This window comes from Musca autumnalis, unplaced genomic scaffold (genome assembly GCF_047663935.1).
Source record: "Musca autumnalis isolate F117 unplaced genomic scaffold, ASM4766393v1 scaffold_1, whole genome shotgun sequence".
In the NCBI taxonomy this organism is placed as follows: Eukaryota; Metazoa; Arthropoda; class Insecta; order Diptera; family Muscidae; genus Musca; species Musca autumnalis.
The window spans coordinates 15,003,735-15,021,620 of NW_027411644.1; the positions used below are offsets into that span (position 1 = coordinate 15,003,735).

Genomic DNA, 17,886 nt, shown 5'->3' on the forward strand with positions numbered 1-17,886 from the left:
AACTAGGAAAGTTAAGTACCCCTAACCATAAATACCCAATTTCAACCATTTCGGAGGAATATTGAAGGCACAACCTTCAAAATACCGAAAATCGATAGGTACCGTTCTATGGGGGCTATATGAAGGCGTTGACCTATACCGAAAAATTTAAAGGGACACATTTTTATACCCCCAACAAAGGTTATATACCAATTTTCAGCCATTTCGGTGGAATATTGAAGCCACAACCTTAAAAATACCGAAAATCGGGAGGTACCGTTCTATAGGCGACTATATGAAGGCGTGCACCGATACCGACAAAATTCTTGGGGAAAGTTTTACACCCCCAAAGAAGACTTTGTACCAAATTTCAGCCATTTTGGTGTGATAATGAAGCTAAAACCTTCAAAATACCAAAAATCGGGTGGTACCGTTTTATGGGGGCTATATCACAACATGGAACGATATAGCCCGTTTACAATACCAAACATCCTAGGGAAAATAGAAACATCTATACCAAATAACAATGCTCTATCTTAAAAATTGTGAGCAGTATCTTGATTTCAACAGACAGACGGACGGACAGACAGACGGACATGGTCATATCGACTTAGGTTTTTATCCTGATCAAGAATATATATATACATACATTATAGGGTCTCCGATGAATATTTCGAAGTGTCACAAACGGAATGACAAATGGTGGAGGGTATAAAAATGTGCTTCATCGGACCTTTAGACATTAGAGCCTAATATGTTTGGAAGAAATTTGTTACATACGAGTAAAAAGAAATAAATTACATAAAAGTCCGTCCGTCTAGCTGGTACACACGATAACTCTCGAAAGAAGCAAACGATCGGCTCAAAAATTGGGCACTCCTAAGATTTTGCACAAACTTAGTTTAAGTTCGGTCCAGTCCTTACGTTCAAAATTTTTCGCTTAAATGATGGGTACAATACCGCAGGGAGGGGGTTCCTACCACATAAAATTCGGAAAAAGTAACATGTAAGAGCTCCCCTGGGATCGTTTTTTTTCAGCAGGTTGTCCTTGATGGCAGGAACTAGATTGGAAAATCTGGAAGATAACACTCGCGGGAGTTTCTGATTGGTCCAAACTTTGCACATCGTATTATTTCATCTAGTCATGTATCAGGTTGGAATATGGACTATATCGGTCCGGTCCTTAGGTCTAACAGTCTCATCTCGGATCGTTTGAAATTTCTTCCAAAACGTTCTTCTTCCTGAGACATGGCCCAAAATCACCAAAAAATACCTGCTGATACCAACTAGAGTGGGTAGTACGAAGATGCACAGATAACCATCGAAGGGAGAAATCAATTTGGTCCAAACGTTGTACACCGTATTAACTCTTACAGCCTCGAATTATGTCCGAACATCAAAACTCTTTCGAATACCTCCCACAGAAAGTTGAGAAATAGTGCAGTAAAGGACTCGTCTGGGATCGATTTTAAATTTGTGGCAACATCATGTGTATGCGGCCCTAGTAAAAACGGTACACATTTTTAAGCGAATCAGAAATCCGAGAAATTGGCCCAAAAACTCAAGAATACCCTATAGATTGCAGAGGTTTTGTGTTTGTTTCATTTCTTTAGGTCTGATGGTGAAGATATATCTCTGTTTACGCAGCTGACTGATACTTTGTTACCTGTTTGTCCATATCCTAATATCCACTCCTGAGGCTTTCTCGCACACAAAATTCAATCAAATCAAATTATCTTCGCACCCCTTATTACAAGGATTACTTTTTTTTTGAGGGAGGGAAGGTCAACTCACACTTCCCGAACGTCTAAGCCCCGTATAGTGAAACAATGAATTCGGGAACTGTTTAACCCAAGATCGAGAACTTTTAACCTCTACCGTTCCTGCATTCAAAGCCTGATCTCATATTTGATCGATCTTACAAACATTTCCCCGCTAAACAAAAATATCTGTCACAGTGTTAAATTTCCTGGTTAATGGTAACACAATTCCGACCACTATCTACCTCGAGATTTTATTTGTCGCAGATAGCTGTGATGTAGGAACTAAGTTCCCAAGTTTCTAACCGGCTGGACTTGGGGTGCAGACAAAGAAACCTTGTCGATCACATATAACGCGGTAGGTCGATAATGTGGGCAGCGAATATAATTGCAACACGATGGAATAATATTGACAAAAGCAACATGGTGCCTCCTCATGTCTTCTGTAGACCATCTACATGAGGCGACAAAATGCTCACAGTACAGCAACATAATGACGTGCTCTACTTACAGTACTTGCTTACAGTGAGTGTCATCCCAATCACAGTATGGTGGATAGGACTTATACACCCAGGCATGTCCGGAAAGATCTTTTAGAGAAAACCAACAATATAAGAGAAAATCCATATATAATCAAACCTATCAAGCACATTTTCACAGCTGCACTCGGACTTCTGAGTACATCTTCTTTCTATTGCAGCTGAGGAGCATCAGCTGCCGCGATAAACCAGATTTGTTTCGACTCAGCTACGCTAGGCATGATACAGTCCTCTAATTATACCCTCCACCATATGGAGGGTATAATTAAATTTCTCATTCCGTTTGTAACACATCGAAATATTCGTCGGAGACCCTATAAAGTATATATATTATTGATCAGCATAAAATTCTATGTCGATTTGACCATGACCGTCCATTCGTCCGTCTGTCTGTCTGTTGAAATCAAGATACAGAAGTTTTTATTACTTGCAGGATGGTTGGTATTGAAAAAGGGTTATATCGGTCCACGTTTTGATATAACCCCCATAGAACGGTACATCCCGATTTTCGGTATTTTTAAGGTTTTAGCTTCATTATCCTACTAAAATGGCTGAAATTTGGTACGTAGTCTTCTTAAGGGGTATAAAACTTTCTCCCAGAATTTTGTCGGTATCGGTCCACACCTTCATATAGCCCCCATAGAACGGTACATCCCGATTTTCGGTATTTTGAAGGTTTTAGCTTCATTATCCTAGCAAAATGGCTGAAATTTGGTACGTAGTCTTCTTTAGGGGTGTAAAACTTTTCCCCAGAATTTTGTCGGTATCGGTCCACACCTTCATATAGCCCCCATAGAACGGTACCTCCCGATTTTCGGTATTTTGAAGGTTTTAGTTTCATTATCCTACCAAAATGGCTGAAATTTGGTACGTAGTCTTCTTTAGGGGTGTAAAACTTTCCCCCAGAATTTTGTCGGTATCGGTCCTCACCTTCATATAGCTCCCCATAGAACAGTACCTCCCGATTTTCGGTATTTTTAAGGTTTTAGCTTCATTATCCTACCAAAATGGCTGAAATTTGGTACGTAGTCTTCTTAAGGGGTACAAAACTTTCTCCCAGAATTTTGTCGGTATCGGTCCACACCTTCATATAGCCCCCATAGAACGGTACATCCCGATTTTCGGTATTTTGAAGGTTTTAGCTTCATTATCCTAGCAAAATGGCTGAAATTTGGTACGTAGTCTTCTTTAGGGGTGTAAAACTTTTCCCCAGAATTTTGTCGGTATCGGTCCACACCTTCATATAGCCCCCATAGAACGGTACCTCCCGATTTTCGGTATTTTGAAGGTTTTAGTTTCATTATCCTACCAAAATGGCTGAAATTTGGTACGTAGTCTTCTTTAGGGGTACAAAACTTTCCCCCAGAATGTTGTCGGTATCGGTCCGCACCTTCATATAGCCCCCATATAACGGTACCTCCCGATTTTCGGTATTTTTAAGGTTTTAGCTTCATTATCACACCGAAATGGCTGAAATTTGGTACTTAGTCTACGTTGGGGGTATAAAACTTTCCCCCGGAATTTTGTCGGTATCGGTCCACACCTTCATATAGCCCCAATAGAACGGTACCTTCCGATTTTCGGTATTTTTAAGGTTTTAGCTTCATTATCCTAGCAAAATGGCTGAAATTTGGTACGTAGTCTTCTTTAGGGGTATAAAACTTTCCCCCAGAATTTTGTCGGTATCTGTCCACACCTTCATATAGCCCCCATAGAACGGTACCTCCCGATTTTCGGTATTTTGAAGGTTTTAGCTTCATTATCACACCGAAATGGCTGAAAATTGGTACTTAGTCTACGTTGGTGGTATAAAACTTTCCCCTAGAACTTTGTCGGTATCGGTCCATGCCTTCATATAGCCCCCATAGAACGGTACCTCCCGATTTTCGGTATTTTGAACGTTGTGGCCTCAATATTCCACCGACATGGCTGAAATTTGGTGTTTAGACTTCGTTGGGGGTACTCAAACTTCCCCTTTAAATTTGTCGGTATAGGGCCACGCCTTTATATAGCCCCCATGGAAAAGTACCTCACGATTTTCGGTATTTTGAACGTTGTGGCCTCAATATTCCACCGAAATGGCTGAAATTTGGTTAGACTTCGTTGGGGGTACTCAAACTTCCCCTTTAAATTTGTCGGTATAGGTCCACGCGTTCATATAGCCCCCATGGAAAGGTACCTCCCGATTTTTCGTATTTTGAAGGTTGTATCTTCAATATTTCACCAAAATGGCTGAAATTTGGTACTTAGTCTACGTTGGTGGTATAAAACTTTTCCCCAGACCTTTGTCGGTATCGGTCCATGCCTTCATATAGCCCCCATAGAACGGTACCTCCCGATTTTCGGTATTTTAAACGTTGTGGCCTCAATATTCCACCGACATGGCTGAAATTTGGTGTTTAGACTTCGTTGGGGGTACTCAAACTTCCCCTTTAAATTTGTCGGTATAGGTCCACGCCTTTATATAGCCCCCATTGAAAAGTACCTCACGATTTTCGGTATTTTGAACGTTGTGGCCTCAATATTCCACCGAAATGGCTGAAATTTGGTTAGACTTCGTTGGGGGTACTCAAACTTCCCCTTTAAATTTGTCGGTATAGGTCCACGCGTTCATATAGCCCCCATGGAAAGGTACCTCCCGATTTTTCGTATTTTGAAGGTTGTATCTTCGATATTCCACCAAAATGGCTGAAATTTGGTACTTAGTCTACGTTGGTGGTATAAAACTTTTCCCCAGACCTTTGTCGGTATCGGTCCATGCCTTCATATAGCCCCCATAGAACGGTACCTCCCGATTTAAGGTATTTTAAACGTTGTGGCCTCAATATTCCACCGACATGGCTGAAATTTGGTGTTTAGACTTCGTTGGGGGTACTCAAACTTCCCCTTTAAATTTGTCGGTATAGGTCCACGCGTTCATATAGCCCCCATGGAAAGGTACCTCCCGATTTTTCGTATTTTGAAGGTTGTGTCTTCAATATTCCACCAAAATGGCTGAAATTTGGTATTTAGTCTTCAGTGTGATATAAAACTGTTCGCCAGAAATATTCGTCGGTATAGGTCCACGTTTCGATATAGCCCCCTTAGAACGGTACCTCTCGATTTTCGTAATACTGAAGGTTGTGACGTCAATATCCCACCGAAATTACTGAAATTCGTTATTTAGTCTTTCAAGAGTTATAAAATATTCCAGAAGAGTATTATCAGTATAGATCCACGTCTTCCTATGTCCCCATAGAAGCGTACTTCTTGATTTACGGTATTTTTTAAGTTTTAGCCACATTCTCTTAACGAAATATAGGAAATTTGGTATTTAGTCTTCTTTGAGTCTAAAAACTTTCCGTCAGAAATTTGTCGGTATAGATCGACGTTTTGAAATAGCCCCCATAGTATGGTGGCTCACATTGTTTTGCCGAAATTGCTGAAATTTAGTGTTAAGTCTTCTTCATACAAGAAAGGAAACTAATTATTCCATTTTACTTCAATACAACTTGTGGTGGAGGGTATAACAACGCCGTTCTTACTTGTTTTACTTGTTTTCAGAAGAGCCTCTTTTTTAGCGATTGCCAAATTTTGCTGCTTCTAACGAGAAAAATCCATTTTTGCGATCAGATGTTCATGCAATATAAAATGGTGGAAGAAATGCCAAAGGATGCCCCTGTTTCACGGTACATAACATGGCGATCTTGCATTATCCGTTCATGCAGAGCTCGATTTCTGGCACAACGGCCGATTTTGGGCCACGGCCACGATTGAATTCATTAAACCTACTTGTCATAGTGCGATAGGACATACAAAGATTTAATTTGATCGATGCACTCTTGCCGTGATTATCCACGTCGAAAGTTGTGAAAAATTATGGGACAAGTGAATTTACATTTTTTACATTTTTTTTGCAAAGTGATTTTTTCAAGTCAGTCGTATATCAACTGTTGTGAATACGCCTAGGCTAAAAACTTTCAAACAAATGTCAAATGACGCCTGGCGACACTGCGTTGCCTAGGCCGCAAACTTTTCTAGTTCCCCTCGAACTTTGAATTTTTGTCCACATAAGTCTTTTGCCCATTCCGACTCTTGAATATTATCCGACCATCACTAAACTCAATATGCTTCTTCCTCTCTGGGAGCCCTATTAACCAACAAAATTTCGTGACGTGATTTCGATAACAAATATGGAAATATGGGATCCATTACCGACTAATGCGATATCTCCGTTATTTGGCCACCTTCGCCAATCTACTTTGCATAATAATAAAGATAGATTTTTTTTAGTTTCATAGACAAGCTTTGCATTTGGAAAGTCTCCAACCAAAGCTGTGATATTCGTCATTGTAACTAAAATCGCAAAAATGAGAAGTTGGGTTTTATTAGCGACTATTACGATATATTTGTTGTTTGACCGCCTACGACAACCTACTTTACATCGTTAGAAAGGTCATATTTTCTACTTTCATTGGCAGATTTTGCTTTTGGTTTACCCCTTATAGTCTCTGAGATATTTGCTTTGGAATAAAACGTTGACTTTTTATCCACATACGTTTTTTTACCAATTCCGATCCCTGAATATTATCAGGTCATCTTTTTCCATCCGGGACCCCCTTCAACATCCAACAGACGGAACAGACGGACGGGCACAGATAGCCAGATCGACTCAGCCTTCATTTTGGTATATGTATATAAGTATGGGTCTACGACCATTATTTCGATGCGTTACAAACCTTTTGGCTAAAAACCAACTTATAATACCCTCCCCACATAGTGGTGTAGGGTATAAATATGTGTTCTTGCAAATATTTAGAAATAAAAGCAATTATGAATTTAATGTGAAGTATAAAATATTGAAAAATTCTAAAAAAATCAGTTGTTCATTGTTTTTGTCCATTGAAATTTAGTCGAATGAATTATAATTCCGAATCATAAGGATTTTCATGTTTAATCGGTGCAAAATGAACAAAAAATTCTGTGTTTTCCTTCCTCGGAAAATGAAGGTTTACGGATAATCGATCCACGGACAATCGAGTTCCGATTGTATTTTCTTTTTTTTCTTTTTTAAGACTAAACACTAAAATATTGAACTATTTTTGTAAATCTAATAAACCTCTCCGATCCAAACGTGGTAACCATTTCCTAATAATTTCTTGCAAATTTTTGTTTTTAAAACAGTTGCGGCGAAATCTCCAAGCACGTTCATTGTCATCCATTAGGCTGTGGATATCGGCGTCTTCAGTTTGATCGGTGGTCATAAGTGCGCGACTTGCAAATATGCCAACTACAGCTGAAAGGAGATTCAAGAGAAAAAAATAATATTTTAAGGATACTCAAGACATTTTAGTTTCAGAAAAATTAGGCCCATAAACTGTATAATGTGGAAAATTTGATTCCTCTCATCACCATAAGGTAATAATAATAATTCTCCTAATAACACTTTTTCACACATCTAGAACTCACCTAATATTCGACTTTCTTCAAATTGCACAGTCAACTCATGCAGCGTGGGCACGTGTCCTTTATAGTTTAATTTTTTCAACATTTCACACAAAACTGAATGATAATATTGCAAAAGTTTCTCCTGTGACTCCACATCCAGCATTAACTCGCATTCCAATGAACTATTAAAATAATAATGTAAATCCACCATGGGTGAGGACCAATTACAATATTGGAAATCAATAAACATAATATTCTTCAAGGAATCACCATGCGGATTCTTTTCATACAGCATCATCGTATTATTTGTCCACAAATCTCCATGTGACAAGGTGTAGAAATTATGTGGTCTGGTGGCATAGGCTCTGATAGCATAACCTACCACATGATTACGTAGCTTCATCAATTTATCATAATAATACACACCCAAGTCGGGACAGTCCTTAACAAAGCCGGCACCTTCTTCCAATAAATATTCAAATATACAAGCAAATCCTCTCGTGTGGCGATTCATAATGCCATGATCGAATTCCTCCAAAATACCATTTTCCCGTTCATTCAGCAGCGCAGCGGATGCATGGAATTTTGCCAATTTCTTCATTACCATTTCGGCATGAGTCCAATCCATACCCTTTTTACGATCGGCCATTATAAACCCCGACACAGTCAAATCTTCGAAAATTATGGCTGATCTCTCATAGTCCACCTTTAAAGTTTTGGCACATAATTGTTCAGTGTCTCCAGCTTCCTGCAGTATCTCAGCCAGCTTTGGTAGAATTCGTTCATACATTTTCATTTCAGTATTGTAAATATCATAGCCGGCCATAATTTTCGCCACCACCGGATCATTTTCATAGGAATATTTCAAAATAAAGGATAATGTTTGAGGTTCAATATTTTTGTTCGTCGTAAAGGATATTCTGATGCGACTCATCACACTGGCATAATTTTCACCATTCGCTGTTGCTGGTTTTACATCCAAGCTGATTATTTGTGCCGAATCATCGTTTAGATATTCCTTTAGGACTTCTTCCAAATAGTCATTGCTTAGCCACTGTGGCGCTTGCCAAGTATTATTTTCACACATTTTTATTTATTTATTTCCCGATGCAGCAGTTAGATGAGAACGTGTACCGTTTATAGATATATAAGTAAAAGTTTTTGAGAAGTCATCTGCTATTTATATGCTGAAGCAACATCGCAAAGTGAGACAGATTTCAGATAACCCAATTTAAACATTGCTAATCTTATCTTAATATTTGGCAGTTTATTGAGTTAGGATAATTGTTTCAAAATTCTTGCGGGTGTTGTAATAAATCTTTAGGTTTATAAAGTGATTGTGACAGAAAAAAGTATCAGTTACAACTTAAGAATGAAGCACTTATGGACACAGGATCTTCTACAAACTATTGAGGTTTTCTATTCACAGAAGATCCATCTAGTTCACCTATAGGCAGAAGATCTTTTGGGGACTTGAGGAAACTTGAGAAGATTTCTTGGGGCCTTCGGTGGACATAAGACCACTTGGGATCTTCTAGAGACAGGAAATCTGAGAAGACTTCTTGAGTGGTTCTACAGACCAAAGACCGCTTGAGCTCTTCTATAGACAGAAGATCTCCTGAGGTTTTATATGGGCAGAAAACCTCTTCTGGTCTTCTATAGACAAAATATCTCTTAAGGTATTTTATAGACAAAAAACCTCTTGAGGATTTATAGGCAGAATACCTCATCAGGTCATCTATAGACAGAAGACCTCTTGAGGACTTTGTAGACAGAATACCTCATCAGGCCGTCTATAGACAAAAGACCTCTTGAGGTCTTCTATATACAGAAGACCTCTTAGGACTTCTATAGACAGAAGACCTCTCGAGGTTTTCTATAGACAGAAGACCTCTTAAAACTTCACTAGACCATCTATAGACAGAAGACCTCTTGAGGTCTTCTATAGAAAAACGACCTCTTAAGGTCTTCTATAGACAAAAGACCTCTTGAGGTCTTCTATATACAGAAGACCTCTTGAGGACTTCTAAAGGCAGAAGACCTCTTGAGGACTTCTAAAGGCAGAAGACCTCTCGAGGCCTTCTATAGGCAGAAGACCTCTCGAGGTTTTCATTAGACCTTCTATAGACAGCAGACCTCTTGAGGTCTTCTATAGACAAAAGACCTTATCAGGTCTTCTATAGACAGAAGACCTCTTGAGGTCTTCTATAGGTAAAAAATCTCTTGATATCTTCTATAGACAAAAGACCTCTTAAGGTCTTCTAAAGACAGAAGACCTCTTGAGAAATTCTATAGACGAAATACGTTATCAGGTCTTCTATAGACAGAAGACCTCATTAGATTTTCTAAAGACAGAAGACCTCTTAAGGTCTTCTATAGGCAAAAGACCTCTTGGGGTCTTCTATATACAGAAGACCTCATGAGGACTTCTAAAGACGGAAGACCTTTTGAGGTCTTCTATAGACAGAAGACCCTTTAAGACCTCATTAAATCTTCTATAGACGGAATACCTCTTGAGAAATTCTATAGACGAAAGACGTTATCAGGTCTTCTATAGACAAAAGTCCTTATCAGGTCTTCTATAGACAGAAGACCTCATTAGATTTTCTAAAGACAGAAGACCTCTTAAGGTCTTATATAGGCAAAAGACCTCTTCTATAAACAGAAGACCTCTTGAGGACTTCTAAAGACGGAAGACCTTTCGAGGTCTTCTATAGACAGAAGACCTCATTAAATCTTCTATAGACAGAAGACCTCTTGAGAAATTCTATAGACGAAAGACGTTATCAGGTATTCTATAGACGAAAGACCTTATCGGGTCTTCTATAGACAGAAGACATCATCAGATTTTCTAAAGACAGAAGAGCTCTTGCGGTCTTCTATAGAAAGAAGACCTCTTAAGACTTCATTAGACCTTCTATAAACAGCAGACCTGTTGAGGTCTTCTATAGACAAAAGACCTTATCAGGTCTTCTATAGACAGAAGACCTCTTGAGGTCCTCTATAGGTAAAAAATCTCTTGATATCTTCTATAGACAGAAAACCTCTTAAGGTCTTCTAAAGACAGAAGACCTCTTGAGGTATTCTATAGGCAGAAGACCTCTTTAGACCTCATTAAATCTTCTATAGACAGAAGACCTCTTGAGGTCTTCTATAGACAAAAGACCTTATCAGGTCATCTATAGACAGAAATCCTCTTGAGGTCTTCTATAGGCAAACAATATCTTGAGATCTTCTATAGACAGGACAGGCCTTCTGTAGACAGGAGACCTCTTTAGACCTCATTAAATCTTCTATAGACAGTACGCCTCTTGAGGTCTTTTATAGACAAAAGATCTTCTATAGACAGAAGACCTCTTGAGGTCTTCTATAGACAGAAGACCTCTTGAGGTCTCCTATAGACAGAAGACCTTTTGAGGTCTTCTATAGACAGAAGACCTCTTGAGGTCTTCCTTAGGCAGAAGACCTCTTGAGGTCTTCTATGGACAGAAGACCGCTTGAGGTCTTCTATGGACAGAAGACCTCTTGAGGTCTTCTATAAACAGAAGACCTCTTGAGGTCTTCTATAGAAAGAAGACCTCTTGAGGTCTTCTATAGAAAGAAGACCTCTTGAGGTCTTCTGTAGACAGAAGACCTATTCTTCTATAGACAGAAGACCTCTTGAGGTCTTCTATAGACAGAAGACCTCATCAAGTCGTCTGTAGACAAAAGACCTCCTGAGGTCTTCTATATACCGAAGATATAGACAGAAGACCTCTTGAGGTCTTCTATGGACAGAAGACCTCTTGAGGTCTTCTATGGACAGAAGACCTCTTGAGGTCTTCTATAGACAGAAGACCTCTTGAGGTCTTCTATAGACAGAAGACCTCTTGAGGTCTTCTATAGACGAAAGACCTTATCAGGTCATCTATAGGCAAAAAATCTCTTGAGGTCTTCTATAGACAGAAGACCTCTTGAGGTCTTCTATGGACAGAAGACCTCTTGAGGTCTTCTATGGACAGAAGACCTCTTGAGGTCTTCTATAGAAAGAAGACCTCTTGAGGTCTTCTATGGACAGAAGACCTCTTGAAGTCTTCTATGGACAGAAGACCTGTTGAGGTATTCTATAGACAGAAGACCTCTTGAGGTCTTCTATAGACAGAAGACCTCTTGAGGTCTTCTATAGACAGAAGACCTCTTGAGGTCTTCTATAGACAGAAGACCTCTTGAGGTCTTTTATAGACAGAAGACTTCTTGAGGTCTTCTATAGAAAGAAGACCTCTTGAGGTATTCTATAGACAGAAGACCTCTTGAGGTATTCTATAGACAGAAGACCTCTTGAGGTCTTCTATAGACAGAAAACCTCTTGAGGTCTTCTATGGACAGAAGACCTCTTGAGGTCTTCTATAGACAGAAGACCTCTTGAGGTCTTCTATAGGCAGAAGACCTCTTGAGGTCTTCTATAGACAGAAGACCTCTTGAGGTCTTCTATAGACAGAAGACCTCTTGAGGTCTTCTATAGACAGAAGACCTCTTGAGGTCTTCTATAGACAGAAGACCTCTTGAGGTCTTCTATAGACAGAAGACCTCTTGAGGTCTTCTATAGACAGAAGACCTCTTGAGGTCTTCTATAGACAGAAGACCTCTTGAGGTCTTCTATATACAGAAGACCTCTTGCGGTCTTCTATAGACAGAAGACCTCTTGAGGTCTTCTATAGACAGAAAACGTTTTGAGGTCTTCTATAGACAGAAGACCTCTTGAGGTCTTCCATAGACAAAAAACCTCTTGAGGTCTTCTATAGGCAGAAGACCTCTTGAGGTATTCTATAGACAGAAGACCTCTTGAGGTCTTCTATGGACAGAAGACCTCTTGAGGTCTTCTATGGACAGAAGACCTCTTGAGGTCTTCTATGGACAGAAGACCTCTTGAGGTCTTCTATGGACAGAAGACCTCTTGAGGTCTTCTATGGACAGAAGACCTCTTGAGGTCTTCTATAGAAAGAAGACCTCTTGAGGTCTTCTATGAACAGAAGACCTCTTGAAGTCTTCTATGGACAGAAGACCTCTTAAGGTCTTCTATAGACAGAAGACCTCTTGAGGTCTTCTATAGACAGAAGACCTCTTGAGGATTTCTATAGAGAGAAGACCTCTTGAGAATATCTCTTAGGATTTTCGATAGGCAGAAGAAATTTTGACCTCTTGAGGTATTCTACAGGTAGATGGCCTTTTGAGGTCTTCAATAGACAGATGATGTCTTGTCGTTTTCGATCGACAAAAGAACTCTGGACAGAAGACCTCTTGAGGTCTTCGATAGACAGAAGGTAGTCTATACTGGCCTTTTCCTTTCGTAATAGCCAACTAAGTAAGTCATTGGAATCCTGAAACGATTATACGAAATTAGACCTTAAAATCTAGGCAGAAAAGTAAGAATTTTAATTATTTATCTATCGTCGAGTTTGTTGTGATGATAAAGTTAATAAAGATAATTTCATACATCTCACTTAACGTACCATAATAGCTTAGAAGATTTGTAAAAGATAAGCAATCCTATTATCAGAAGTTGTATTGTGTTTTCTCTTATATGTAATCTCGTGCCACTGTACCGTAATCATAGATAATACATTTATATAAATTTTGGGACGAACATGTCAAGGTTATTGCTACTTCTTAATTTTTTTCTATATTGATCTATATAATGTTTTTCAAAAACTTCTTTATTCAAAAATTCCGTTACATTATTCCAACATATCCAAAAATCCCAGTCGATCAAAATACGGCAGCATAACTTTGACAACTCTCTGAACTCGTTTGTTTTCATACAAAACTTTGCGAAATCGTTGAGACTTTTCATTGTCCAGCAGGAGGCATTCAAAATCGGCATCTTCTGTTTGATCGTTGGTCAGCAGTGGGAGATTTACCAGCAATGTAGCAACAGCTGGAATGCAAAAATTATATTTATTCACAGGAAAACCAAATCCCAAAAACTTACCCAAAAACCCCCGATCCAGTAATTGAACCTTCAATTCATGTAAAGTGGGTATGTGTTGTTTATAGTTTAACTTCCCTAAAGTCTGCGACAGAACTTGATGATAATATTGCACAAGTTCATCCTGATGATGGAACAGCAAATCATCTGCCAGCGAGGTGTTGAAAAAGTAATGCAGATCCACAGCCGGAGATGTCCAATTGCAGTACTGGAAATCAATAAGTAAAATATCTTGCAAATCACTTCCATTTCCTCCATACTGCATCATAAAATTATTTGTCCACATATCACCATGGTTGAGGGTAAAGAAATGTCCCGCCTTCCAATCGTAACATCTTGTGGCATTTTCAACCAAATGTGGAACCAAGCGCAAAAGTTTTTCCCTATAATAATCCCCCAGTTGGGGACAGGTGACACAAAATTCAGCACACACCTTAGTGACTGCTTCAAAAAATCCACCAAACGCATTAACATGTCGATTGAAGATGCCACGTTGATATATCTCCAATGAACCTCCCAGTCGTTCATTTAAAACCGCTGCAGAGGCATGAAATTTGGCCAATTTTCTTAAACACACTCGCATATGCTGCTCATCGAGACCAACCAAACGATTAGCCATGCCGAATCCCTTTACCGACAAATCTTCAAAGAAAATTGTTTTCTTGCCATAATCCACATAAAGGGTCCTGGCAAATAATTGATCCTCATCTCCTATATCCCAAAGGGATTTTTGCATTTGTGGCAACACTTTTTCATACATTTGCATTTCCGTGTTGAGAACATCATATTTTTCCAAAACACTTGCCAAAAATCCATTATTCTCAAATGTGGTCTTGTACAGAAAGGATATTTCACAGGGTTCTTTGCTGAGGGGTACGTAGTATAGGGCTCGTACCCGATTTATAACACTGGAAAAACTTTCGCCTTTTGCTGTGGCTGGTTTCACATTCACGCTTTGTAGTTTTAATTCATTTTCATTTAAATATTTTTTTAATATTTTTTCCACGTACTGATCACTCAACCACTGCGGCCGTTCATTTTCGTCCGTTGCACTGCTCATAGCGGTGTGTTGTCTGATTGCAATTAGTTTACAACTGTTTCCAACTACAATAACTAAACAATTGAGCTTTAATCTGGTGTGGCGCTTCTATTTATTTCTATTAAGATAAAAAGAATTTCAAGTGCAGCTAGGGGGTACACTATAATCGGGTTATATAGTTGACACCCGACACGTTCCGGCTTACATACGTACATATACATATATAGAACTTATATTGATATAAAACTTTTTATGGGTCTTTTTAAGATAGAAATTATTTCAATTGGTCTACTACCGATGCAAGACCTCCTATAGGTCTTCAATGGATACCACCTATAATAGTTCCCACAGACATCCAAGGTTAAAAACGTGGCACCTCATGAAGAGAAGTTTCACATTGCTGAAATACTCAGGAGTTATAGCCAACATTGAAAATGTGATGTTGTCCGGCATGTCTTATGAAGATATTACAGCTTTTAGAGACCTTCTATGGATAGAAGCCCTTTTATAGGTCTTCTATAAATAGAAGACCTTTTATAGGCCTTCTGTAGAGAGAAGATCTTCTTTAGGACTACTATAGAGAGTACCCTCTGTAGGTCATCTACAGATAGAATACCTTTTCATGGACCTTCTACAAATAAAAGAACTTCTATAGACAGAAGACCTTATTAAGGTCTTCTGTGGGGACATGACCTTCATTAGGTCATCTACAAATAGAGAACCGTGTATAGGCACTATATAGGTAGAAGACCTTCTTTGGCTCTTCCATGGATATAGGGCCTTATTTAGGCCATCTACAGGTAGAAAAACGTGTTTAGGTCTTTAATAGGTGGAATACCTTCTTTAGGCCTTCTTCACAGATCTTTTATATTTAGGAGGCCTTCTACGGGTTTCAGTAGATAGGAGACCTTTTTTAGGACTTCTTTAGGTAGTGTAGATAGAAGACCTTTTAAAAGTCTTCATAGATAGAAGACATTTTACAAATAAAATAACTTCTATAGATAAAAGACCTTGTATAGGAGGCCTTCTACGGGGTTTCAGTAGATGGGAGACCTTTTTTAGGACTTCTTTATATTTAGGAGGCCTTCTACGGGTTTTCAGTAGATAGGAGACCTTTTTTAGGACTTCTTTAGGTAGTGTAGATAGAAGACCTTCATAGATAGAAGACATTCTACAAATAAAAGAACTTCTATAGATGAAAGACCTTGTATATGTAGAAGATCCTCTATAGGTCTTCTACAGAGAGGACCTTCCTTCAAACAGTAAAAAATGTCAAATGACGCCTGGCAACATGCAGTGTCGCCTAGGCCAGCCAGAATTTTATAGTGCAGCCCTCGTAGGTTTTCTATATTTTGAAGGCTTCCTTCTGTATATTTTCAGTGGATGCGAGAAAGTATAAGTTCTTATCCACTGAAGGTATTTTATAGATTGAATACCTTCTTCGGAGCTACCACACTGTACAGTACACCGTAGTTTACCAATACCGATCAATCGACATTATTTGTGTGTAAACAAAGAAAACAAATTATTAACTCTTATCATTGTCAAGTACTTCTCTCATTCAGTGATGAAATTCTCGCCTACCTGCCCAGGTACTATTTTATACTCATTGATGTAGTAAGTCCACATATTATTGGAATTGGTCTACATATTTACAAAGGCTATGCTTCTGGCTGGCGGGAATATGATTTCTTATGTTGCACAACCATTCTCAGAGAGATCTCTAGTTACGATAGTGGTGGGTTTTGTTTAAAATAATATGCTTTACTGTTCTTCATGGTATTACGGTATTAACAACTTATGGAATCAATAACATACTATTCCCTCCCAGAAAATTTTGAGTCATTATTGGCAGCTGTTTTAAAAACACTTGTTTTTAAGCTAATTATATGTATAATAGGGAGGTTATACCCTTAGACCTAACCATTAATCTGAAAATTATATATATTTTCCAAATTTTAAATACAACTGCACATTTTTTCAAAATACCGTTTTGCCAGTCATGCTACTTATCGCTATTAAAAATCTTTTGTTTCCCATGGTTTATGAGGAAATAAAAAAGTCATAGAATCTGTGAGATAATGTTTATCATTAAATTATTTTATTATCTTTTCAAAAAAATAAATTTGTTTGTAACGTGAATAAAAACATCGTACGGATATTTAGCTTTTGAGAAACGATTTTTGTTAGAATGCAAAATTCAGCAACAAAATAAAAAAATGTAGCAGTGCCATCTAGCGACATATAGCAATAACATTACTTTTAGCCAATTCCATTACCAACTTTTTTGGAACTTATTCGTTATTTACACCATTTGAAATAATGCTGGAAGAGAAAATGTCGCATTCAATTCGCTGTGGAAGAAGAAAAACACGATCCAAGCGTTGCCACCTAGTCAAAGGATTGTACTTGGGGGCTAAATTACTTGTCATCAAATATATTAATTTCAGTGCATATAAGATAAAAGCACGTAAATTAGATTGTAACGGGCAAAGATAATGGATAAAATCATTTTAAGTTTAAGTTAGCTTTGCGAGTACGACAGTAACAAAGTCCCGGTCCACACTAGCGTGAATTTCATTAAAAAATTTCATGAAGTTAGGTGTTCTTAAATCGAATTCCCCACTACAGCAATTTTATGATTTTACTCTACCATGGAGGTCGATCTAGAGACGCATAATTTCATGTAATTTTTTCAATGAAATCACTCCAGTGTGGACCGGGACTATAAAGCACTGTCATTGCTCTTGAAACAACTTTAGAACTGTGATTTTTCTGGTCTTTATAATACGAATGATGTGGACCAGCATAACTCTTTTCCTGTGCGCAGGAGGCTATGTATGAATGGTCGTAAAGATGATTGGTTCAAGTCGCCTGAAATCAAATATTTGCTTTCGCTTAGGGATTTGTCCTGGAGGGCATATCTACATAGTCCAAGTGAAGCGAGCTGGCGTAGATATTGCAAAAGTCGCAATAAGGCGAAGCGGGTTATAATATATATTAAATACATATGGTATTGGTAAAAATAAGGACGTTATCGATGTTGATGTTGATCAACTGAATTCATTATTTGCCTCTTTCCAGAGAGGTAGCAGCAGCGCTTCGCCTATTCCCAGCTCCTTTGGTGAATATTCGTTTCAAACTGTTGGACTTGGGGAGATGTTTGAGTCTTTTTCT

General features: G+C 38.5%; 2 protein-coding genes across 2 annotated transcripts; both read right to left on the bottom strand.

Moving 5' to 3' along the window:
- Positions 1-7,198: 7,198 nt before the first annotated feature.
- LOC141390354 (uncharacterized) lies at positions 7,199-8,859 on the bottom strand. The gene is made up of 2 exons (XM_073963267.1): positions 7,727-8,859; positions 7,199-7,553 (listed from the first exon to the last, which is right to left on the bottom strand). The coding sequence occupies exons 1-2, from the start codon at positions 8,790-8,792 to the stop codon at positions 7,354-7,356; spliced, it is 1,266 nt and encodes a 421-aa protein (XP_073819368.1). The 5' UTR covers positions 8,793-8,859; the 3' UTR covers positions 7,199-7,353.
- Positions 8,860-13,233: 4,374 nt separating this feature from the next.
- On the bottom strand, positions 13,234-14,825 carry LOC141390355 (uncharacterized). The gene is made up of 2 exons (XM_073963268.1): positions 13,674-14,825; positions 13,234-13,619 (listed from the first exon to the last, which is right to left on the bottom strand). Exons 1-2 carry the CDS (start codon positions 14,728-14,730, stop codon positions 13,420-13,422), a joined length of 1,257 nt encoding a protein of 418 aa, XP_073819369.1. The 5' UTR covers positions 14,731-14,825; the 3' UTR covers positions 13,234-13,419.
- Between the last annotated feature and the right edge of the window lie 3,061 nt (positions 14,826-17,886).